The sequence below is a fragment of the Doryrhamphus excisus genome, linkage group LG4, assembly GCF_037039965.1.
Source record: "Doryrhamphus excisus strain RoL-2023G ecotype Guam linkage group LG4, RoL_Dexc_Guam_v1.1, whole genome shotgun sequence".
In the NCBI taxonomy this organism is placed as follows: domain Eukaryota; kingdom Metazoa; phylum Chordata; class Actinopteri; order Syngnathiformes; family Syngnathidae; genus Doryrhamphus; species Doryrhamphus excisus.
The window spans coordinates 21180952-21206447 of NC_136360.1; the positions used below are offsets into that span (position 1 = coordinate 21180952).

The window sequence follows — 25496 nt, forward strand, 5'->3', positions numbered from 1 at the left end:
TATCGTGCTTAACAGAAATATCTATATTTTTTTAATATCCATATATCGCCAGCCATATTTTTTCCCAGGGGAAATACGTCCCAGCGGTGGACCGGCTCAAACGTGGTGTACCCACCCCCATCCCAAACTCAACATGTCAAAATACAGTAAACCTCGGATATATCGGATTCAATTGTTCCCACTGGTTTTGTCCGATATAAGCGAAATCCGTTATATGCGTATACCGGAAAATGTCCGTTTTACGCATATATCGGATTTATATCCGGTATATGCGTAAATCGGATTTTATCCGTTATAAAAAGGCACTTCCTTGACTATGTTTCCAATGTACCTGGACTGGGCAATGAAAAGAGACGTAAGGTAATGAGAATTGAACTTTATTGGCAAGTTCCCATACATTTCAATAGCATGTGACGTCATTATCGTTTGCGTTTACGTTTATCTTTTGGTTTCTAAACCTCGCTAATAACAACAAGAAGGCATTTCTACAGATTTGTACATGCTCATGTACATGTCTGTAATTCATACAAAGATGTTATAATCTTCAGCTTTGGCTGTGAACATGGATCAAAGATGGATCAAAGGCCACGATGCGGCCATCCGATATATGCGAGGGAAATTGGAACGGGACTGGAGATTTTGTCCGAAATAGGCGAAATCCGATATATGCAATGAATTTTTATTGGAAATGCATTACAGAAAAATTGGTTCTTTTTTATCTGTCCGTTGTGAGCGAATTTCCGATATATCCGAGTCCGATATATCCGAGGTTTACTGTAGGAGCCTAAAACACAGGCGAAAGTTGGCAAAACTCCTCTCTTAAGCAGCGTGAATGGTAGCTAGCGGGGTTAGCTTAGTTTAGCACAGCATGCTGAATTTTGTGCACTTTTCCTTTAAGTTTCACGTTTAATCTGTTGACCATGTGTCACTTCATCACTACTCATCTGACGGTGAGATCGGCTCAAGGTCAGATCGCTTTTTCACAAGAACGCAACTGCACTTCGGTTGTTCACCATAGAGCTGGGCGATATGGACTAAAACTCATATCCCAATAAAATTTGGTCAATATATGTTGATCAATATATGATATATACAGTAAAGTCTCGTTATATCGGTTATAACGAATTACTGCTTATTACGATACTATTTTCATTTCCCGGCAAATTTTTAGTCTTTTATGATATAATTAGTTCCGTTAGTACGATACCCGGGTATTATGATAATCCGGTTACTACGATGCCCTGAACGGGACTGGAGATTTTGTCCGAAATAGGCGAAATCCGTTATAAAAAATCCGATATATGCAATAAATTTTTATTGGAAATGCATTACAGAAAAATTGGTTCTTTTTTATCTGTCCGTTGTGAGCGAATTTCCGATATATCCGAGTCCGATATATCCGAGGTTTACTGTAGGAGCCTAAAACTCAAAACTCCTCTCTTAAGCAGCGTGAATGGTAGCTAGCGGGGCTAGCTTAGTTTAGCACAGCATGCTGAATTTTGTGCACTTTTCCTTTAAGTTTCACGTTTAATCTGTTGACCATGTGTCACTTCATCACTACTCATCTGACGGTGAGATCGGCTCAAGGTCAGATCGCTTTTTCACAAGAACGCAACTGCACTTCGGTTGTTTGGAAGCATAAACACATGGGGAACTGTATGGAACCTACATGTGGAAATGAACTGCGCTTGGGTGAAAGTGCCTTCAGACAGTGGGTCAACCGTCATTGTCAAAACATGATAACGCTGCATTTGACAACACTCATCACAATCAGACAATGAAGGAAGTTCTCCGTCCCTCAGTGTCTTAGTTCTCCCCAAGGTTTCTTTCTTCCTTCCCAAGGTTTTTACTCTGTCGCTATTTCCAAAGCACTTACTTGTGGTGGAGGAAAATGGATGGGTGATGAATATAGTACTTGTAACGGAACACTCCTTTGAACTACTTGACAGTTTATAACAGTGCAACATTGTTTTTTTCAATGTTCAGCAGAACCACTAACCACATCAGCGGAAATACATCACATTCACCCAATCACACAGTGTAGCTGTAACAGACTAAACTAAGTAGTGATAACAAAACAAATGAAGAGCTTGCAACCAAAAGGCGCTAAATCCAATTTTCACTAAGTTGCATGTTTTTCATGAGTTTAATAGACCTCTGTCATGTGTATCCAAATCACATATTTTGGTCTTGAAATCATTTTAAAAAATATGAAAAAAAGTGATATGAAATTTATGCTTTCAACCAAAAGGCGCTATTTCCATTTCAGATTTCAACCAAAAGGAGCTAAATCCCTTTCTTTATTCTTTATTCTGATTGGCCCAAGTTTCCCATCTATTGATAATCTGACCAATCAGAGAGAAGAATACAATTGGCACTGCACATACAGAAAGCCAGTATCAGTGCGCATCCTGTTTTGTTTGTGTACATTAAGTACACGTATGATAGTTACAGTATGTTATGCAATTCAGGAGAACACAAATTGTGTTTTTACAGTATTCTGTAACATGGAAGTTTTTTTTACGCCATAAAAGGCATGTCTCTACCTTGACACCTCCAACTTTCATGAGAAACATTATTTTACTTGTACTAAAAAACATACAATGTAAAGAGTTTGTAATGAGATGATTTTTGTCACTGTCACCTTCATGGTGCAGTCAAATATGAGCACTGCTTTTAATAACATTTTTATTCATTTAATTAATAATAATTATTTTGTATTGTATGTTGAGAATGGCTTCTGTGTTGTAATTATTTTATTAGCATAGCACATTAAAGCACCTTACATTCTTTTACAAAAATGCCATTGAAGAAGTTAAAGGTGACTTCAAATTTATTTCAGCCAAAAGGCGCTAAATCCATCATTTCAGCCAAAAGGCGCTAAATCCGAAAAAAAAATAATTAAAAAAAATATATAAAATACATGGTGTGTGCAGGATTTTTATAGCATGCATTTTTATTACCTATACTGATAGCTCTTTCATTTGCAATATAGACTTGATGACCAAATAGATTGATATGTGCGTAGTTAAAAATCATTGATTTTCTCGAAATCAGTCAAAATGGATTTAGCGCCTTTTGGTTGCAAGCTCTTCAAATACAGACACAAACATCATACAAATTTGGCTTACCGGGGTATAGGTCGCATCAGTCAAAAATGTGTCATGACGATGACAAACAGAAGAAATATTAGTCATTAAGTTCGCAAAATTCAAGGACAATACCATTCACACTTCGGAGGCTGACTAGCCTAAATTAACATAACAAGCTAGCAAGTCCAAATAGCAAGTTACTGGAAAGCAAGTTCACCGAGCTCTCGATCTCATTTTACATCACTGAATGGCAAAAGCAGCATAGAGTTGGCACAAGCCCTGAGCGCCCTCTCACAACTGTCAATGGTAATGTTCACTACTTGCCTCATTTCAGTCAATATGAATTCATATTAACTTATATATAAATACAGTGGTACCTCGGTTAACATGAAGCCACAAGTGGCACGTATTTCGGTTAACAACCAAACTTTTTTGCTAAAATGCTTGTTGAACGTCCAGAATACACCATCTTGGATCCCGCCCCAAGACAAAATCTTGCAAGACTTCCACATGATCACTCAATGTTTTTAAATTTTTCTGCTATAAAAAAAACAAAGTACATGTTCAGTGGTTGTAGAACATTGACATTTAGTTCCTTGATGTTTTTATGGGTTGTTTTCCATCAAAAGTAGGTAATGGTTATGTTAAATGTTCAGTTGTCCATTTACATGTTATTTGTAATTTTATTATTGACTATTCATTGTTGACTAACATTACATAACGTTTGTGGAACGGATTAATTGGATTTACATTATTTACTATGGGAAAAAATGCTTTGGTTTGAGCTCTGTTTTGGTTTGAGTGGTTTTGGACCGGATTAATGATGTTAACCAAGACACTGCTGTATGTTGATATTTTTGTCACACCTGTCGCAGGACCAGCCAAACTCTGAAAAGCAGTGTGATAAGAGTCTTAGAGCAGGGGTCTCAAGCCAAATGTGGCTGCATAGCGGCAGTGAACAGAAAAAAAGACGGTATAAAGGTTGGCGTATAAAGACAGTATCAACTATGTTTACCGTCTGTCGTCATGGGAACGTGAGATGGAAGGACACTAGTTTGAGGCCCCCGCTATGAAAGTTTAATGTTAGTGCGGCCCGCGCAAGTTTGATATGGATGCTGTATGGTATCATGTACCCAGAAAAAAATTATTACGTTTGATTCATGTTCATGTTAAAGGTTAAATAACTGTTAATAGTTATCCTCCCTATCCGTGTGGAAGTGGTAAGTTTTTGGCTATTTAAGTTTAAAAGAAATAACTTGAAGGCTACCGTTTAGGTCGCTAGCTCTCTAGTTTGCGAGTTAGCATGTGTCTCAAGACCCTGCAGTTGCGCAATATGTTGTAAATAAAAAGAGTATAAATGTGACTATAGTCGTGTTTTGTCATGTCTACAGGGCTCTAATAATGCTTTGTTAATTATAATCTGAAAAAAATCATTTGTCTACCCACCAACTATATGTGGTTTCTTAAGTTTTTATTATTATATTTATTTATTTATTTATTACTGATTGATTGATTTTCTTTATTCTTGATTTGTTTATTTATTTTTTATCTTATTTTGTGTAGAAAAATGAAAAGTAAGATATTTGAGAACAGTGGAATGTTTTATCAGAGCTTTTCTTGTAGAAAATCGGAACCAAAGCTAAGTTTACTCATTTTTCTGTTTTTAATAAATGCGTTTTTTTGTTTTTTTTGGAAAACCTGATGCGGCCCAGTCTCACCCAGACCCTAGCTCCAGTGGTCCCCCAGTAAACCCCTGTCTTAGAGTCTGGAAAATCAGGTAGTATTGGACAGTGAATATGCATCACATGTTTTGTCCACATGTATAATTAGGTGTGTCCTCCATTTTGGCCAAACGACAACTGTCACATCACTGTAATTGTACAAATAACACAATGAAAGCCGCATGCTTAATCATTCCTGACAAGTTAATACAATGCATCCAACGCAACAAAAACCCATCCTGTTTGTTCAGCTTAGGGTCAATTAAGCGCTCAAATAATGCGGTGGGAGTCATCTGGCAAACTCACCGCAGCTTCTCAGATACATCCGAGCAATACTTCATGCATTGATGACCTGGCGCTGAACCGATTCTGCATATTACACATGCACTAAATAACCAAAAGCTCAATGACTGATTCCATGTGACGCTGCCATTCAGTGATGTGTATGTAAATGTAAAAGCGTTTCCAGCATTCTCAGGCCACATCTGGTTTGATGCAACGGACCTCTGAGCAACAGTATAGCATCATCATTATAGCATCCAAAACATGAGGATACTCCACTCCCTACTCGTGATGATGGCACACTAATAATAGGCCAGAGGCCACAATGAGAAGGGCCTCTCTCCTCTGTAAAGGCAACAGGATGGAGGCACTCAGGATTGGATGTGCCAAGGAAAGAGAGCAGCAGTTTTTCCTAAGTGCACGTCCTTAAGCACAAAGGATTTCTAAACCATAGCACCGTGGATCTTCTGCATAACCAAAATCCAAATACACTACCAACATACTCTCTGCTCAAGCAAACATTACTCTGTATGCACATTTCAGTGTCATGCAAGTATTCTTATGTGGTACATATTAGTAAAACATTTGCTACACAAGTAAGACATACCGCCAAGTTGAGGATGTACAGTGGAAACCTTGGTTAGCATCCTGAGTCTGTTCCAGATGGTCAGACTCTAACCAAAACCTACTCGAACCCATAGGAAATCATTGCAATCCAATTCATTTGTTCCAAATGATCGTCCAAAAATGCTAACATAAAACGCATTTTTTAAGTTTTACATGCAGAAAACTATTGTAAATAATGCATGAAAGACATAAATGAACATTTAAGCTTACTGATAACGTCATTTAAGAAATGATTGCTGACAAAGACATAGCATGGCAGCTGCCAAAATGGAGCCAAGGAGCAAACAAACAAGCTGCCACCACCTTCCTGTTTTGCTATGAGTTCTTTCTTCAATTCAAGAGTGTTTCTCGCTTAATGTCTCTGTTTTTCTTATTGATCAAAGCTGCAAAATAAAACCAAAATGGAGACAAGGAGCAAACAAACAAGCTGCCACCACCTTCCTGTTTTGCTATGAGTTCTTTCTTCAATTCAATAGTGTTTCTCGCTTAATGTCTCTGTTTTTCTTATTGATCAAAGCTGCAAAATAAAAACCAAAATGGAGACAAGGAGCAAACAAACAAGCTGCCACCACCTTCCTGTTTTGCTATGAGTTCTTTCTTCAATTCAAGAGTGTTTCTCGCTTAATGTCTCTGTTTTTCTTATTGATCAAAGCTGCAAAATAAAACCAAAATGGAGCCAAGGAGCAAACAAACAAGCTGCCACCACCTTCCTGTTTTGCTATGAGTTCTTTCTTAAATTCAAGAGTGTTTCTCGCTTAATGTCTCTGTTTTTCTTATTGATCAAAGCTGCAAAATAAAACCAAAATGGAGACAAGGAGCAAACAAACAAGCTGCCACCACCTTCCTGTTTTGCTATGAGTTCTTTCTTCAATTCAATAGTGTTTCTCGCTTAATGTCTCTGTTTTTCTTATTGATCAAAGCTGCAAAATAAAAACCAAAATGGAGCCAAGGAGCAAACAAACAAGCTGCCACCACCTTCCTGTTTTGCTATGAGTTCTTTCTTCAATTCAAGAGTGTTTCTCGCTTAATGTCTCTGTTTTTCTTATTGATCAAAGCTGCAAAATAAAACCAAAATGGAGACAAGGAGCAAACAAACAAGTTGCCACCACCTTCCTGTTTTGCTATGAGTTCTTTCTTCAATTCAAGAGTGTTTCTCGCTTAATGTCTCTGTTTTTCTTATTGATCAAAGCTGCAAAATAAAAACCAAAATGGAGACAAGGAGCAAACAAACAAGCTGCCACCACCTTCCTGTTTTGCTATGAGTTCTTTCTTAAATTCAAGAGTGTTTCTCGCTTAATGTCTCTGTTTTTCTTATTGATCAAAGCTGCAAAATAAAACCAAAATGGAGACAAGGAGCAAACAAACAAGCTGCCACCACCTTCCTGTTTTGCTATGAGTTCTTTCTTCAATTCAAGAGTGTTTCTCGCTTAATGTCTCTGTTTTTCTTATTGATCAAAGCTGCAAAATAAAAACCAAAATGGAGACAAGGAGCAAACAAACAAGCTGCCACCACCTTCCTGTTTTGCTATGAGTTCTTTCTTAAATTCAAGAGTGTTTCTCGCTTAATGTCTCTGTTTTTCTTATTGATCAAAGCTGCAAAATAAAACCAAAATGGAGACAAGGAGCAAACAAACAAGCTGCCACCACCTTCCTGTTTTGCTATGAGTTCTTTCTTCAATTCAAGAGTGTTTCTCGCTCAATGTCTCTGTTTTTCTTATTGATCAAAGCTGCAAAATAAAAACCAAAATGGAGACAAGGAGCAAACAAACAAGCTGCCACCACCTTCCTGTTTTGCTATGAGTTCTTTCTTCAATTCAAAAGTGTTTCTCGCTTAATGTCTCTGTTTTTCTCATTGATCAAAGCTGCAAAATAAAACCAAAATGGAGACAAGGAGCAAACAAACAAGCTGCCACCACCTTCCTGTTTTGCTATGAGTTCTTTCTTAAATTCAAGAGTGTTTCTCGCTTAATGTCTCTGTTTTTCTTATTGATCAAAGCTGCAAAATAAAACCAAAATGGAGACAAAGAGCAAACAAACAAGCTGCCACCACCTTCCTGTTTTGCTATGAGTTCTTTCTTTTTATGTTACTAGGTTACTAGGTCAAATTGACCCGTAACATAATGCAAGGGTTAACTAGCATGATTTGTTAACAAATCATGCTCGTTAACCTTGTATTATGTTACGGGTCAATTTGACCCGTTTCAGTTTTTGTGTTAATGACCCTAGATGAGGAAAAGTCACAAAATTTCATGAAGAAAAAGAAAGGATGACCAGTACTTTGGTCAACACAAAAACTGAAACGGGTCAAATTGACCCGTAACATAATACAAGGGTTAACAAATCATGCTAGTTAACCTTGTATTATGTTACGGGTCAATTTGACCCGTTTCAGTTTTTGTGTTAATGACCCTAGATGAGGAAAAGTCACAAAATTTCATGAAGAAAAAGAAAGGATAACCAGTACTTTGGTCAACACAAAAACTGAAACGGGTCAAATTGACCCGTAACATAATACAAGGGTTAACTAGCATGATTTGTTAACAAGTCATGCTAGTTAACCCTTGCATTATATAATACAAGGGTTAACAAATCATGCTAGTTAACCTTGTATTATGTTACGGGTCAATTTGACCCGTTTCAGTTTTTGTGTTAATGACCCTAGATGAGGAAAAGTCACAAAATTTCATGAAGAAAAAGAAAGGATAACCAGTACTTTGGTCAACACAAAAACTGAAACGGGTCAATTTGACCCGTAACATAATACAAGGGTTAACCCTTGTATTATGTTACGGGTAACATAATACAAGGGTTAACCCTTGTATTATGTTACGGGTAACATAACTTTTTCTTCATGAAATTTTGTGACTTTTCCTCATCTAGGGTCATTAACACAAAAACTGAAACGGGTCAAATTGACCCGTAACATAATACAAGGTTAACTAGCATGATTTGTTAATAATGTCACAAGATGTCACATTACCGGTATGCAAACTGGTAAATGGGTTACATTTTGGCATACATTTCCGACGTTAGCCAAAAAATATGCTAACCGAGATTTACCTGTTCTAGTAGCACTTTGAAACTTTTGAAACAGAGTCATTTGAAAACCAAGGTTTAACTGTAAAGTTCATCATTTCCCATAGCTAAGCCCAGGTTAGGCAGGTTCTGAGGATAGGGGGGGCTTACCCCCCTGGAGATGCACAGGATATGAATGAATGTAGTAGACATTCAAAAAAAATAAAAAAATAAAAATAAATAAAAAATAAGGAACAAGAACCAGGATATAACTTTCCCACTTTTGGACAGATTTAGTAGAGATATAATTGTTTTAGGCCACCATTAAATTTACAAAAGTACACACAATCTCACTGCAAAACCGCTGCAACCAGTCTGTCAATTATATAATAATCATTATTATATTATTAATTATTCATTCATTCATTCATTTTCTATCGCTACCGCCTATCCCAGCCAATCCCAGGGCACATATAGACAAACAACCATTCACACTCACATTCATACCTATGGACAATTTGGAGTGGCTAATTAACCTAGCATGTTTTTGGAATGTGGGAGGAAACCGGAGTACCCGGAGAAAACCCACGCATGCACGGGGAGAACATGCAAACTCCACACAGAGATGGCCGAGGGTGGAATTTGTCTCCTAGATTGTGTAATAGACGTGTTATTTCATGTCTAGAGGCCTCTAATAATGTTAAAAAGCGTATCTAGAAGGTGTCTTACTTTATCTGATTATGTCTACTATATGAATAATAGGAATGGAAAAGTGACCATAGGGGTGTTATTTTATTTCTTGAGGGCTCTAATATATATATATTTTTTTTCTCCTAGCAGTGAGGTCTGCGCGCTAACCACTCAACCGCCGTGTTGTTATTATTACTATAATCATTGTTCTTCTTCTGATTATTACTACTACTACTAGTTGTAGTAGTAGGCTAGTATTAGCCTACTTATTGGCTTTCTTATTAGCCTGTTTTTGCCTTATTATATGAAATTTGTCAGAGAATTTTGGGGTAAATATAAATAAATCAATCTAATAGGCCTAATGACTCCACTGGTTAAACCAGGGGTGGGCAAACTTTTTGACCCGCATTGATATGACAAAATTTACGGGGGGGGCAGACTATATATTTTACACGTAACAGTCCACCTGGTATTATTGTATCTGTAAAATTGTCATGCAATCTGCTATTATTATTTATTATTTTATATTTATATTTAAATATTTTAAAAATAATAAAATATTATAATAATTACAATAAAATTAAAATAATAATTATTATATTATTATTATGTAAAATATGCAAATATAACAATAATATTATATATAATTAATATAATAATTAGCATTAATATAATAATTATAATAACCATAATAGTTCTAATAATAATTATAATAATCTAATAATAATAATAATTATTATTATTATTATTATGTGCTTGTGTCCCTTTTTTCACTTTGTAAACAACAGACCATGTCAAAAAACAAAATTGATAAAACCATCAAAAGGTTGGCTCAGGCCATGATGCCAGGTTGTATGTTGAGTTTAAATGAAATACTTTGGAAAGATTGGGCGGGTCGTATTCAAACACTTGGCGGGCCGGATGTGGCCCCCGGGCCGTAGTTTGCCCACCCCTGGGTTAAACCCTTCCAGCCCCCCCCCATGACCGGAAGTGGCACCCATCCCTTGTCAGCTTTCTTTTATGACATGAGCTCCAACTACACCACACCAAGCTAGTATTGATATTTGGATTGAGTATTTTGATAATTGGGGGGGGGGGGGTCAGTGTGTGTGCGCGTGCGTGTCACCCACCTTGAACAGTCTTTCAGTCAACCCCCTTCTGATCTGAGTCCACAAAAAGGCGCAAAAGAAGAAGAGGGCTATCTCGGTCCAGGTGATGTACGCGTTATCCAGGAGAGTCCGCCTGGAGAGATCCAGACCACACTGGCTACAATCTCTCCACGCCGTCGTCATGACGCTGGAGGCTCGGCTGATGAGGTCCAAGTATCCCGGCATGGGCTCCACATCACCGGTGTGAGCGCCCATTGTGGCGAGGAATTAAAAAACAGCAAAATTAAAAAAAAAAAAGGGGGAGGGGGGAACCGAGGCTATTCGTCTGGAACACAGGCCGTGTAAGCTAATCCGCTAACAAGCTTGCTAGCTGACTTAAAATAAAAAAAAAAAAAGCTTGATCACTGTCTTGTCTTGTCTTCGCGTTAGTCTTTGTTTTCCATATTTACGACAAGGACCCGCTCGATCCTGGCCCTTGATGTGATTTAATAAATGACAACCGGGCCTACCAGGATGTGTCTATGTACGACAATCATAGCAAAACGTGCCAAAAAGGACAATTAATGCCAACCATGATGATGAGCCACAGCGTGGAGGCTTCCTCTCGCCATCATTCCGCTGCGCACGCGTGCTGGTTAGCCGCCTTAGCTAACTTCAAACCGCTCGCACCGGACTGGAAAACGGCAAACATCGGCTTCCAAGATGTCCCTTGGCTTTTTTTTTTTTTTTTATTAATCCAAAGGGGGGCTCCTGATAAGCGACAAATACAGGCCACGCAAAGCGAGCGCGGGTTTGTTCCACGCCGCTATTGTGCCGCACCGACGTCGCGTCTCATCCGTGACCGTTAACTCGTCCGATTACGTAACGGACAACTTTTAGGAGCACAAATACACTAAAGCGGCATGTATGTCCGTACGTACATACATACATACATACATACATACATATGACCCCCTCGCTTTCAGTATCCAACGGCAGCGCTGTCGGTCCGGGATGAAGTGAGACGGCAGACTGGGCGGGCGGGGGTGGGAGGGGGCAGACACGTTTATGCAAAAATGGGAGGGAATAAAAGAAGGAAGGTGGCGTGACGTAGCCGGGACCGCTATCTCCGTGACCGTTAGAAAGAAGCTTTGAGGGTGACAGCTGATCACAAAGGGAGCAAGAAGCAAAAAAAACACACACACACACACACACACACACACACTACATTTGTGATGACGTCCAAATGAACGTTTCCAATAAACAATATGGATGATGTGACATGTAGGATTAATAGGATTTATTCCACAAAGCACATTTGCATTGCATATTACAGACAGCAAAAAAGGGCACTCATTAAAATATCATTTTGCTATCTGGGTCGAGCTTGCAGGAGAGGGGGGGGCATGTGTGTGTGAAAATTTTGTGCGGTTCAAAATAATAAATAACTCAAAAAAAAAAAATAATTCAGGTCTACTCTCAGTCGGTCACATGATCCAGGTCCCCCCCCCCTTTGAACTTTGAGCACCCGCCCCCACCAAAGGTCCCAGTCCCAACCTTTGAGAGTGGCAGGCTATGTGATGAAAGGATATGACAGCCACTTTGATGCTCATGCTAAACAAACACATGCTAAGTAGCTACTGTATATATACTGTATATAGTCTAGTGTAGTCTAGTCTATATTGACCAAATTATTATAAAAAAAACAAGAAAAATTAGTCTCCTAATTTACATTTATGAGATTATTCTTGTAGATTGAGATTTCTTTAATGCTTAGTTTGAACAGGCATTGTCAGAGAAAGCTATGAGAATGGGGGCCTTGTGTGACCTTTGACATGAGGAGGCAACTGTAACGTCACTTTTTTTGCTTGTCAATTTTTTGATTATTTTCCTCACAAATGTATGATTTTTTTCTCATTCAATTATGTCATTTTTCCCATAAATGTATGACCTTTTTTTTCCAAAATGTACTATTTTATTCACATCAATAAAATTATATCATAAATTTAACTTTTTCTCATAAGTTTAAAATTTTTTTCTTATATTTTTACAATTAGTTTCTCATAATTTTACATTTTCTTTGTAACTTTACGTCTCATAAAATTACTATTTTCGTAAATGTACATTTATTGTGACTTTATTTCTTGTACATTTACAAGGTTTATTCTCATAAATGTACTATTTTTTCTAAAATATTTATTTTGGATACTTTCATACATTTACCAAATTTTCTTATAAATGTATGACTTTTTCATGTAATTTTACAATTTTGTTTTCTCAATTTTACGACATTTTTATTGTAATTTTATGCTTTCTCATGAATGATTTTTCATTTTATTTTCATAAATGTTCCTCTGTCATAGGTTTATGACTTTTTTCTTGTATTTGTATGACATTTTCTCATAATTTTCCGCCTTCTCGAGTATTTTCAACTTTTCTGATAAATGTACTTTTTTTCTCATAAATTTACAATTTTATTTTCATAAATTTACCCAATTCTAATAAATGTATTTATAAATATTTATTATAAAATATAATATTTTTATGACTTTTTTCTCAATTTTATGAAAATTCATTCATTCATTCATTTTCTACCGCTTTTTCCTCACGAGGGTCGCGGCGGGTGCTGGAGCCTATCCCAGCTTTCTTCGGGCAAGAGGCGGGGTACACCCTGGACTGGTGGCCAGCCAATCACAGGGCACATATAGACAAACAACCATTCACACTCACATTCATACCTATGGACAATTTGGAGTGGCCAATTAACCTAGCATGTTTTTGGAATGTGGGAGGAAACCGGAGTACCCGGAGAAAACCCACGCATGCACGGGGAGAACATGCAAACCCGAGGGTGGGAATTGAACCCTGGTCTCCTAGCTGTTAGGTCTGTGCGCTAACCACTGGGCAACCGTGCCGCTATTTTATGAAAATGTTCTTGTAATTTTATGATTTCTCATGAATGATTTCTCACAAATTTCCAATTTTATTTTCATGAATTTAAAACTGTCAAATTTTGTTCTCATAGATTTATGACTTTTTTTGTATTTGTACATTTTCTCATAATTTTCTGACTTCTCATATATGTTCAAATTTTATGATAAATTTACTTTTTTCTCATAAATTTACAATTGTATTTTCATAAATTTAAAACTGTCAAATTTTCTTCTCTCATAGATTTATGACTTTTTTGTATTTGTACATTTTGTCATAATTTTCTGACTTCTCATATATGACCAATTTTTATGATAAATTTACTCTTTTCTCATAAATTTACAATTGTATTTTCATAAATTTAAAACTGTCAAATTTTCTTCTCTCGTAGATTTATGACTTTTTTGTATTTGTACATTTTCTCATAATTTTCTGACTTCTCATATATGTTCAAATTTTATGATAAATTTACTCTTTTCTCATAAATTTACAAGTGTATTTTCATAAATTTAAAACTGTCATATTTTCTTTTCTCATAGATTTATGACTTTTTTGTATTTGTACATTTTCTCATAATTTTCTGACTTCTCATATATGTTCAAATTTTATGATAAATTTACTCTTTTCTCATAAATTTACAATTGTATTTTCATAAATTTAAAACTGTCAAATTTTCTTCTCTCGTAGATTTATGACTTTTTTGTATTTGTACATTTTCTCATAATTTTCTGACTTCTCATATATGTTCAAATTTTATGATAAATTTACTCTTTTCTCATAAATTTACAAGTGTATTTTCATAAATTTAAAACTGTCATATTTTCTTCTCTCATAGATTTATGACTTTTTTGTATTTGTACATTTTCTCATAATTTTCTGACTTCTCATATATGTTCAAATTTTATGATAAATTTACTCTTTTCTCATAAATTTACAATTGTATTTTCATAAATTTAAAACTGTCAAATTTTCTTCTCTCATAGATTTGACTTTTTTGTATTTGTACATTTTCTCATAATTTTCTGACTTCTCATATATGTTCACATTTTATGATAAATTTACTCTTTTCTCATAAATTTACAATTGTATTTTCATAAATTTAAAACTGTCAAATTTTCTTCTCTCGTAGATTTATGACTTTTTTGTATTTGTACATTTTCTCATAATTTTCTGACTTCTCATATATGTTCAAATTTTATGATAAATTTACTCTTTTCTCATAAATTTACAATTGTATTTTCATAAATTTAAAACTGTCAAATTTTCTTCTCTCATAGATTTATGACTTTTTTGTATTTGTACATTTTCTCATAATTTTCTGACTTCTCATATATGTTCAAATTTTATGATAAATTTACTCTTTTCTCATAAATTTACAATTGTATTTTCATAAATTTAAAACGGTCAAATTTTCTTCTCTCGTAGATTTATGACTTTTTTGTATTTGTACATTTTCTCATAATTTTCTGACTTCTCATATATGTTCAAATTTTATGATAAATTTACTCTTTTCTCATGAATTTACAATTGTATTTTCATAAATTTAAAACTGTCAAATTTTCTTCTCTCATAGATTTATGACTTTTTTGTATTTGTACATTTTCTCATAATTTTCTGACTTCTCATATATGTTCAAATTTTATGATAAATTTACTCTTTTCTCATGAATTTACAATTGTATTTTCATAAATTTAAAACTGTCAAATTTTCTTCTCTCATAGATTTATGACTTTTTTGTATTTGTACATTTTCTCATAATTTTCTGACTTCTCATACATGTTCAAATTTTATGATAAATTTACTCTTTTCTCATAAATTTACAATTGTATTTTCATAAATTTAAAACTGTCATATTTTCTTCTCTCATAGATTTATGACTTTTTTGTATTTGTACATTTTCTCAGAATTTTCTGACTTCTCATATATGTTCAAATTTTATGATAAATTTACTCTTTTCTCATAAATTTACAATTGTATTTTCATAAATTTAAAACTGTCAAATTTTCTTCTCTCATAGATTTGACTTTTTTGTATTTGTACATTTTCTCATAATTTTCTGACTTCTCATATATGTTCAAATTTTATGATAAATTTACTCTTTTCTCATAAATTTAAAATTGTATTTTCATAAATTTAAAACTGTCAAATTTTCTTCTCTCATAGATTTGACTTTTTTGTATTTGTACATTTTGTCATAATTTTCTGACTTCTCATATATGTTCAAATTTTATGATAAATTTACTCTTTTCTCATAAATTTACAATTGTATTTTCATAAATTTAAAACTGTCAAATTTTCTTCTCTCATAGATTTATGACTTTTTTGTATTTGTACATTTTGTCATAATTTTCTGACTTCTCATATATGTTCAAATTTTATGATAAATTTACTCTTTTCTCATAAATTTACAATTGTATTTTCATAAATGTACATTTATTTTCTTATTTTTTTCTATTTCGCAGATTTGTTTTTTTTCTCCTAAATGTACTTTTTTTAGTAATTCTTTTCTAAAAAAATATAATTTTATTGTCAAATTACATTTCATATATTTACTACTTTTTTCATAGTAAATTTGACTTGATTCTCGAAATAGTCCATCCTACATTATTACTATTTTCAATGACTTCCACTTGAGTCCCATTGTATTTCAGCTTTTTTCTCAATTCTCCAACTATTTAAATTTTTTTTCTTGTAAGAATTTTCACACAACCTGATTTTCGAAAAAATATTTTCAAAAAGGAGAGTGAGAAGGAGGAGCCAAGAAAGGCAAAATAAGAAGACTGGATAGAACCAGGGTTGCGTTGAAAACTGGAGCCATCCGGTATTTTGAAAGAGAAGTACACGTCCTGTTTTGCGTTCAAAAGGGAAGTCACTTGTCCTTTATTACGATGAGAGCGTTTATAGAGTGTGTCAAATGTCAATGAAATGAACTTTCACCGTGGAAACTGTAGGTGGCAACACAACTTGCAGCGCTGCCAAAATAGTCATTCAAAAAAAAGCCATTCAAAGAAACCGACACGTAAAAGTAACTTACCTAAATGGTAATAATGGTCAGAGACGGGAATAACGCTGTTACTTTTTTCAGGATGATTTCTATCTATTTATCATTTTTAGTGCTCATGTCAATCTTGATCAAAATGTCACCATGCAAGACACAATTGTTTGACCCGGAATGACCTCTAAAATGAATTTACCAGTGAATGAAGTGTAGTTGGGGAACCAGTGATGTATCACGGCCACATTTGGATTTATTGAACAACATGTACTTGTAGCGGTGTAGCGGTGTAGCATTGCGTTGCGTCAGACTGACAGCTGTTTCCAATATTTTGTCCATGTCGTGAATGTAAATAAAAAATGTTTTCTACACCGCCTGTCTTCTTTCGGGGGTCATTGGTGAGCTTGGGGAGCCTGTACCACCTTGGACTGGTCACCAGTAAATAACAAACAAGTTTCCTATCGCTACACTATGCTAATAAACACCATGAGTGAGTGTTTAGTTTTGCTTAAGCGGGTCAAAAACATAAAAAAAAAAAAAACAGGAAGATGTCAATGTGTGAGGGTCCGTCATGCGGTGGTGGCGGTGGCGGGAGCGTACTGCATAGCGAGCCTGTCAAACTCATTCCCCTGCAAGAAAAAAAAAAAAAAAAAAAAAGACCCGGGAAGTCAGTGACTGAGAGGCACAGCTGTACACAGCATGATGCCTTCTGGTTCAAAATGGACGAGCCCGTGTTTATATTTGTGCAAAATACATGTGTGACAAAGGCGAAAGACCCGTAGTTCCCTTTGGACGGACTCCCAAGGCGGATTTGTGTGTCCACTAACCTTGGTGAAATAGTCCTTGAGGAAAGGATGGGACTTGTGTGCATCTTTGAGCTGGGACAGGTATCTGTTGGTCACCTGAGGAAACAATTTCATCATTCAGCTTCCACGAGTCGCTCAAAGAAATGATAACCGCTGTTGCCCTTATAGTCATTTATGTGTATAGCCCGCTACTAATGCATTAGGACCGCCACCAATGCATTTAGGTTGAATTGTGCTTTACGTCCTAATGAGAGCTGCGTCTACTACATTTCAATCAGTAATTGTGCAAGCATACCCGATGGCCGTGCCGCACGCGGCATCCTTGCGAAAGACGTAATCAACGGGTTATCGCTTTGCGGCGATGGCTCTGAGTCAGCGGTCAGTCGCATTACTATCACGACTTTATCTCAAACCGCAAACTCCTCACTTTGTGAGCGCGTGTGGACTTAAACCGGCCAACATGCTGACCTGCACACTTGGTAGACGGCAGTCAAAGTGCACGGCTAAACATTAGTTGAACAGCTAACGCATTATGAGTCGACTGATCGGGGCGGGAATTCACATTGAGAAGCAGCGCCTGGCTCAGAGCTTAAGGTCCAAAGTCTAACCTCAGGGGCTTTTCCAAGATGCTGAGTCAGCACGACCAGGTTGATCAACGTCTCAGGGTGGCTGCTGTCCTGTAAAGTGGCCATTAGCAAAGAAAGAAAGAATGTAAGTGTACATATGCATACACGGACCATACCAAAAAGGTTCATCATTTGCATCAATGAAATAAAACTGCCGTCCTGTATTATTATAATAATGCCACGGCTCTCATTGACCTCCTGTTTTTCACAACCAAAGTAACCTGACCTGAGATGTCAACCGCATGTCCCTGCCTCCTCCATCAAAAAGGACAAAATCTTTGGCGCCCTCTGCTGATCAAAACCAGCCGCACATTTCTCCGCCCACAGAAGTGACTGATGACAATGATTGGTGAAATGATTTGTACAGCTGGGGCTAGACCAGGGGTGGGCGGGCCGCATTGATATGACAAAATTTACGGGGGGGAGGGCAGACTATATATTTTACACGTAACAGTCCACCTGGTATTATTGTATCTGTAAAATTGTCATGCAATCTGCTATTATTATTTATTATTTTATATTTATATTTAAATATTTTAAAAATAATAAAATATTATAATAATTACAATAAAATTTAAATAATAATTATTATATTATTATTATGCAAAATATGCAAATATAACAATAATATTAGATATAATTAATATAATAATTAGCATGAATATAATAATTAATTAGATATTTTACACGTAACAGTCCACCTGGTATTATTGTATCTGTAAAATTGTCATGCAATCTGCTATTATTATTTATTATTTTATATTTATATTTAAATATTTTAAAAATAATAAAATATTATAATAATTACAATAAAATTTAAATAATAATTATTATATTATTATGCAAAATATGCAAATATAACAATATTATATATAATTAATATAATAATTATAATAATCATAGTAGTTCTAATAATAATTATAATAATCTAATAATCTAATAATAATAATAATTATGATTATTATTATTATGTGCTTGTGTCCCTTTTTTCAGGAGCACTTTGTAAACAACAGACCATGTCAAAAAACGAAATTGATAAAACCATCAAAAGGTTGGCTCAGGCCATGATGCCAGGTTGTATGTTGAGTTTAAATGAAATACTTTGGAAAGATTGGGCGGGCCGTATTCAAACACTTGGCGGGCCGGATGTGGCCCCCGGGCCGTAGTTTGCCCACCACTGTGCTAGACAAAGTGCGGCCCGGGGACCATTTGTGGCCCACTTTTTTTTTTTTTAATTGGTCTCTTTGTAAATATAGTATTTCAAAAAGAAAAACTAAAAAATAAAATTGCACAAGAATAAAGTCAAAAGGTTGTAATATAGGTCAGAATTTTACGAGATTAATGTACTGTTAAAAAATATTTTAGTTGCATGAAGTTGAAATCTTAAAGAAAAATATGTTTAAAACATATTTTTTGTAATCAAATAAAGTAATTTTGAAAAAATTAAGTTATAAATAAAGTTAAAATATTACAAGAATAAAGTCAAACTATGACAAAGTCAGACTCAAGAGAAGAAAGTTTACAAGAAAGTTTAAATAATTTTCTAATTGTAAAAAAAAATTAATTATCAGATGAACATTTATGAGAACAAAGTTGAAATAGGAGGAATATTAAAAAAATTAAAGAGTATTTTATTAAGCTAACCAGAAAATGTTTTACAAGAATAAACCTGTAATAATATGATGAGAAAAAAAGTTGTTTTTTTGTATGTTATCTTTTCAAAACTATTATAGCATGATAAACAAAACCAAAAAAAGCTATAATTTTTTTGAAAATTTGTTTGGGGGGGAAAAAAGTTACAATATTATGGGAATAAAGTCATGATTATTATTAGTTATTAGTTATGAGAAGGAAAATAGAAAAAGTTGGAAAATAAATTTAAAAAACTGGAGGGGAAAAACTACTTTCATGAAAATATATTAAGACAATTTCTTTTTAGTCTAACAAACAAAAGTTGCACTTTTACAAGAATAAACCAGCAATATGAAGAAAATGTTTAAATATTTTCTTTTAAACAGTCTAAGATGAGAAACAAAACCATGTCATTCTTGGAAAATTTGGATGCAAAAAAAGTTATAACGTTATGGGAGTCATTATATCATGAGGATAAAATCAGAATTATGAGAACAATATGAGTACAATAAAACTAAACAGTAGAAACTGGAAAAAGGTTATTTTATGATAAAAGTAAAAATATTAATATAATATAATTTAATTAATATTAATAAAATATTACATTTTTTTTATTCTAACACTTTTTATATCTGACTGCTGTGCCCCGCCCCGCTTTTTCTCATGTTTTACCTGTGTATTAACCAATGAATGTTGTATTTTGGTGTCTCTTCTACTGTTTACTTGCTTTTATTCGACTCCATTCTTCTGTAAAGTGTCTTTGAGTATTTTGAAAAGCGCTATACAAATAAAAAATGTATTATAATTTAAGAAAAAAACATGTAATTTTTTCACAAGTCAGAATATTAGAATAACAAAACAAAAAGTTGTATTTTTTGGAAAATGAGGTTGTGGGACAAATGTTTGAATATTAAATGTAACCATATATATTTGGCCAAAACGTCGAAACAACCATGTCACAACACAAAAAATCTGAAAAAAATGAGTGAAACAAATATATATATATATATATATAATATTATACATATGTGAGCAAGAAAGCAACACGATCGCCAGCCAACCTTGTCGAGCGCCTCCTGCAGCACTCCCTCAGCCTCCTCCCACTTGTTCTGCGCCATGTAACAGGCGGCCTGGCCGTTGAGAAGCAGCAGCGTCGAGGAGTACTTGTCCGACATCTCCTGGAAAATGTAGTAGGCGTCCTGCAGCTTCTCGCCGCCCTGGAACCACAAGCTGAGGGTCATCAACGGCGGCTCATAAAACAGCACCAGGAACATTTGACAATGTGCCGAAAAACCAACGCAAGACAGAAGACGTTGGGCGTAGCGCTGCGCTCACCACTGCTAAGTTAACCCAGGCGGTGGCTAGCTGGGTTAGCGTAGCATCCTCATCCTGCTCCTGCATCTTCTTCAGCTCCTTTCTGTCACACAGATTAAAATATGCGGTCAGTGGCGTAATGATTAGAGCCACACCAATATTTCTCACGTAGCACAACATTTGTATTGTTTCCAAGTTAACTTCTTTTTACATTTGCACTTCTTACATGTTGATACTAGCAGGGGCTAACTTATTTTTACACTTTTTACACTCAAGCAAGTGATATGCTCGATGAAGACGTCATACCTTGCCAGGTCGACACGATCCAGACTCAGCAGCACCTGAATGGTCATTGCCATGCTGCAAGAAGAAATGTCATACATCAGCTCGGCCGATCTTATCACATGGCATGATATCACATTTAGATGAAAAACGTTGTTATGGTAGACTTTTGGAGCCAACCACGGACCCCGAACAAATCACAACACAGTAGGCGTGGTCGAGGGAGGAGGCTGCCGAGAGGAGAAGAATGCAGATTTAGATTAATTTTTTAAAAAAAGATTAAAGACACACCTTTTTTAATCAGGCTTTTAACTAATAATTTTAAACTTTTCTTATGTTTTTATCCTTCACAATGGGGGCTGTGTCGGGTCTGCTGAGGGGGTGCCATCCTTGGGTCCCTTTGACCCGGCCGGCTGGGGGTTCCTCCCTTTAATGTAGGGGTCCGTCCATCTGTCGGAGTCGGGGGGCCCGGGTGCTGGTCCCCCGATGGCACGGCCTGCGGCTGCTCCCAGTGTGGACGGCCCCAAAGGTGGCGTTTCCTTGATCCTCAGTGCCATGCCATGTCTCCCTACTGTGTGTGTGTCTGTCTAGTATGGAGGGTGGGAGGGAGGGGCTTTCTTTTGTTTCTTTGTTTGTTTTTCCTTTTAATTGTGGTAATTGTTTTTGAATGACAAGCATAAAATCTACACAAAAGAAATAGCCGAAAATATAAATAAAGTCTAAATATTAACACAAAAACATTCAAATTTAACAAGAATAAACCTATAATATTATAGGGGAAAATTAAATAAAGTTGCCATTTTTTTTTAAATTAAGTTGGGAAAAAAGTTATGTTATGTTACGACAATAAAGTCAAAATACTGTGGGAATAAAGTCATAATTTTGAGAAGAAAAGTAACTAGAAGAGAGTTAAAATAGAAACAGTAGAAATGGAAAAAAATAGCTGTAATGTATAAGAGTAAACATTAAGAGAAAAACACATTTTTAAGTCTTAATTTTACAAGAATTAAAAAAAATAATTTAAAAAATTAATTTAAAAAATGCAAAAATTAAAAAAAAAAATTAGAATTAAAAATTAAAGCTATATTTTATGGAAATAGTGGTAATGGAAAGTCAAAATATTGCAAGAAAAAAATGTATTGTAAAAAATATGAAAATATGAATATTGTTAGGAACATTATTTAAGAAAAAAGTTGTAATACTATGAGAAACAAAACAAAAAAATAAGTTTTAATTAAGTTGGGAAAAAGTTATAATATTATGGGCATAAAGTCAAAATAAGAATGGAATAACATGAGAACACGAGAAGTTTTTAATTTTGTAAAGCACTTTGTGTTGCATGTCTTTGCAGGAAAAGTGCTATACAAATAAAGTTGATTTGATTTTTGATTCGATACCCCGTACGCAACTTTCTGGAATATTTCATTGCCGTAAACTGGCCCCTGACGTGAGCAGGTTAGGGTCGCTTTCAATGAAGAGGACACTTCAACTCTTCTCTCACCATTCCAGGCTTTCTCCTTGGTGCAGAGTCCTGAGTGCGGCATCAGTATTCATCTCATGTTGGTAGATGGCAGCGGCCATGAGGAGGAAGGTGGTGTTGGCCGCATCCACGCTCTTAGCCATTTTCTTGTCGAGATCAGCGACAATAGCATCCCTGCAGTTAACAACAGTGAAGACAGCATTTAAGACAGGTGTCCCATACGGACGTGTCTGCTCCAAGTGAGCACCCACACCCCTTCAAGACCGATATGGCACCGATTTAACTGTAGTTTGTACACACCAGGATGTAAGAGGAACTGGAACAAATTAGGATTTGACCAACTGTGTCTGTTGATTTGTCCTAATCAGGTGCTGCTAACAGAGCGCCACTATCCGGAGAACCAGAGTATAGAGCGGTGGGAGCCACCTGCTGTAGCCCAGCAAGGTGTGCTGTATTCGGGCACAAGCTCCGAGCAGTGACCCCGCGGAGGTCTCTCTCTCTCAGTGCTGCCATTTGGGGTGCTAGGTGAGGTTTTTTGTGAGCTTGATGGGATAGCACGCAAGATGTCTTTGTCGGAAAGTGAACATTTGATTAAAAGTGAGCTCAGGGGAAGTTAGGAAGGAGAATAAGGGAGCACTTGATTTGCTCACTCAAGCCACACATGTTGGCCACACAGTCAGGGGATCTGGAAAAACTGGGCTTGAAGTTCTGCTTGTGTGGCGTTTGCACATTCCAAAAACTGATGACTCCAAATTGTCCATAGGTAAGAATGGGAGTGTGAATGGTTGTTTGTCTACATATATGTGCCCTGGCGACCAGTCCAGGATGTACACCATCTGTCGCCCAAAGTCAGCTGGGACAGGCTCCAGCATACCCCCACCCTAGTGAGGATAAGCGGCTTAGGAAATTAATGGATTTATCAGTATGACACCAAATAAGTCCCTCATATCTTCCAGATAATTTTCATACACTCCTACTAAAGATACACTAATACAGTAAAACATCTTAATCACAAATTAACGGTCCAACAGAAACTATATTTACCGCTTGCTTTCGCTTGACAGATACTCTGCAAACATCCTGACAGCTTGAAGCTCCGGCGAAGAGTTGCCCTTGATGTCATCCAGGACAACTGCATACTTCCTCTAAAACACACAATTGGCTCAAGACGGGCAAACTTGTATTGATTTCATAATACAATTACACAATTTATGAAACAGCAATGCTTCATTTACCTGGGCAATGTATGCTCTGTACAAGAAAGTGTCCCGTTCAGTCTCCTTTTCTGGCGATGAATTCTATACAAGTCACAAACAAAAGCGGTGCTTAAGTGTGTGATCTCTTCTATTCAGTGCTAGAATTGTTAGCCGCAACATGTATGTTATTAGCACGTTAGCTCGCATTTAGGATGGATTCAGCAAATTAGCGTAGCATGAAGCACGAAATATATATTGGTTTGTAAAGTTGTGGTCTACCTTCACTTTCTGAGCTTCGTTGATACATTGCTGATAACTGCCGATGTAAAAGGCATTTTTAACGTCGAACAGCTCGTCAACATCGCTCTGCTGCGCCGCCATGTTGGACACACTGTACTTCCTGACACGTATTAAAAATACGTCACTTCCTCCTTTCGATAGTGCATTGTAGGGGGGAAGTCCGAGACAAAACAACACTTTTCGACGAAAACAGTCACATTGGAAAGTAATGTTAGTCAAAATTCTACAAGCTATATACGAACAAAATATATTTTACTGGCAATAATAAAAGTTGTTTATCTGAACGTTGCGATGTGGCAAATGATATGAGCCGCTAGAGGGCAGCCCAAATTCATTTTACTACTTAAGGCTACAGAGTCGTGCCTGTCCAAAAATAAATAAATTAAAAGCATAGTTTACATTCATGAAATCCAACCTCTCTTTTTTATGATAAGAGATGAAGTCCTGTAATGTAAAGCTTAATAATCTCTCAAAATACAACATACATTGATGAATATAATGAATATATTATATGAATATTGAATTGAGTTCATTTTAATCATTTACTTCCAATATGTTGCTGCTGTTATTGTCCAAAAATGTATTTGCATTTGTTTTCAATACATTATAGTCAACCAAAGTTTTTGAATTGTGAATAGTTTCTTTAAATGCTTTAAAATTAAAACTGGAGCGCGAGATATGAGGCGCGTGGTATAGCTTGACAATAAGCTGCGCGAGGTGGGCGTGTCTATGACAGGTGGGTGGAGCGTGAAAAAATGGCGGCCTGGCAGCTGTCACTGTCGTGATACAAAACTAGTATCAATATTTAAACCAATGAATGACAAGCATAAAATCTACACAAAAGAAATAGACGAAAATATAAATAAAGTCTAAATATTAACACAAAAACATTCAAATGTAACAAGAATAAACCTATAATATTATGGGGAAAAATTAAATAAAGTTGCAATTTTTTGAAAATTAAGTTGGGAAAAAAGTTACATTATTTTACGACAATAAAGTCAAAAAACTATGGGAATAAAGTCATAATTTTGAAAAGAAAAAGTAACTAGAAGAGAGTTAAAATAGAAACAGTAGAAATGGAAAAAATAGCTGTAATGTATAAGAGTAAATAAACATTAAGAGAAAGTCTTAATTTTACAAGAATTAAAAAAAATAATTAAAAAAATTAATTTAAAAAAGATTTTTAAAAAATTTGAATTAAAAATTAAAGCTATATTTTATGGAAATAGTGGTAATGGAAAGTTAAAATATTGCAAGAAAAAAAATGTAAAAAAATTAATTTTTAAGTGTTCATTTACAAGAATTAACCTGTAATATTACAAAACTGAACAGTAGAAATTGAAAAAATAGCTGTATTTTATGGAAATAAAGTCAAAATATTGCAAGAAAAAAATTGTATTATAAAAAATATGAAAA

General features: G+C 35.4%; 2 protein-coding genes across 2 annotated transcripts in view; both read right to left on the bottom strand.

Moving 5' to 3' along the window:
* Positions 1 to 11532, bottom strand: part of cers1 (ceramide synthase 1) — a 51565-nt gene extending 40033 nt beyond the window's left edge. The window contains exon 1 of the mRNA XM_058072505.2: positions 10558 to 11532. Coding sequence (XP_057928488.2) covers positions 10558 to 10791 — 234 coding nt within the window. The 5' untranslated portion in view covers positions 10792 to 11532. The remainder of the gene's footprint in view (positions 1 to 10557) is intronic.
* A 268-nt stretch (positions 11533 to 11800) lies between these two features.
* cope (COPI coat complex subunit epsilon) lies at positions 11801 to 24222 on the bottom strand. The gene is made up of 10 exons (XM_058072266.2): positions 24057 to 24222; positions 23817 to 23879; positions 23626 to 23726; positions 22603 to 22755; positions 21126 to 21179; positions 20841 to 20922; positions 20567 to 20722; positions 17856 to 17924; positions 17269 to 17343; positions 11801 to 17070 (listed from the first exon to the last, which is right to left on the bottom strand). The coding sequence occupies exons 1-10, from the start codon at positions 24156 to 24158 to the stop codon at positions 17011 to 17013; spliced, it is 915 nt and encodes a 304-aa protein (XP_057928249.2). The 5' UTR covers positions 24159 to 24222; the 3' UTR covers positions 11801 to 17010.
* Positions 24223 to 25496: the final 1274 nt, after the last annotated feature.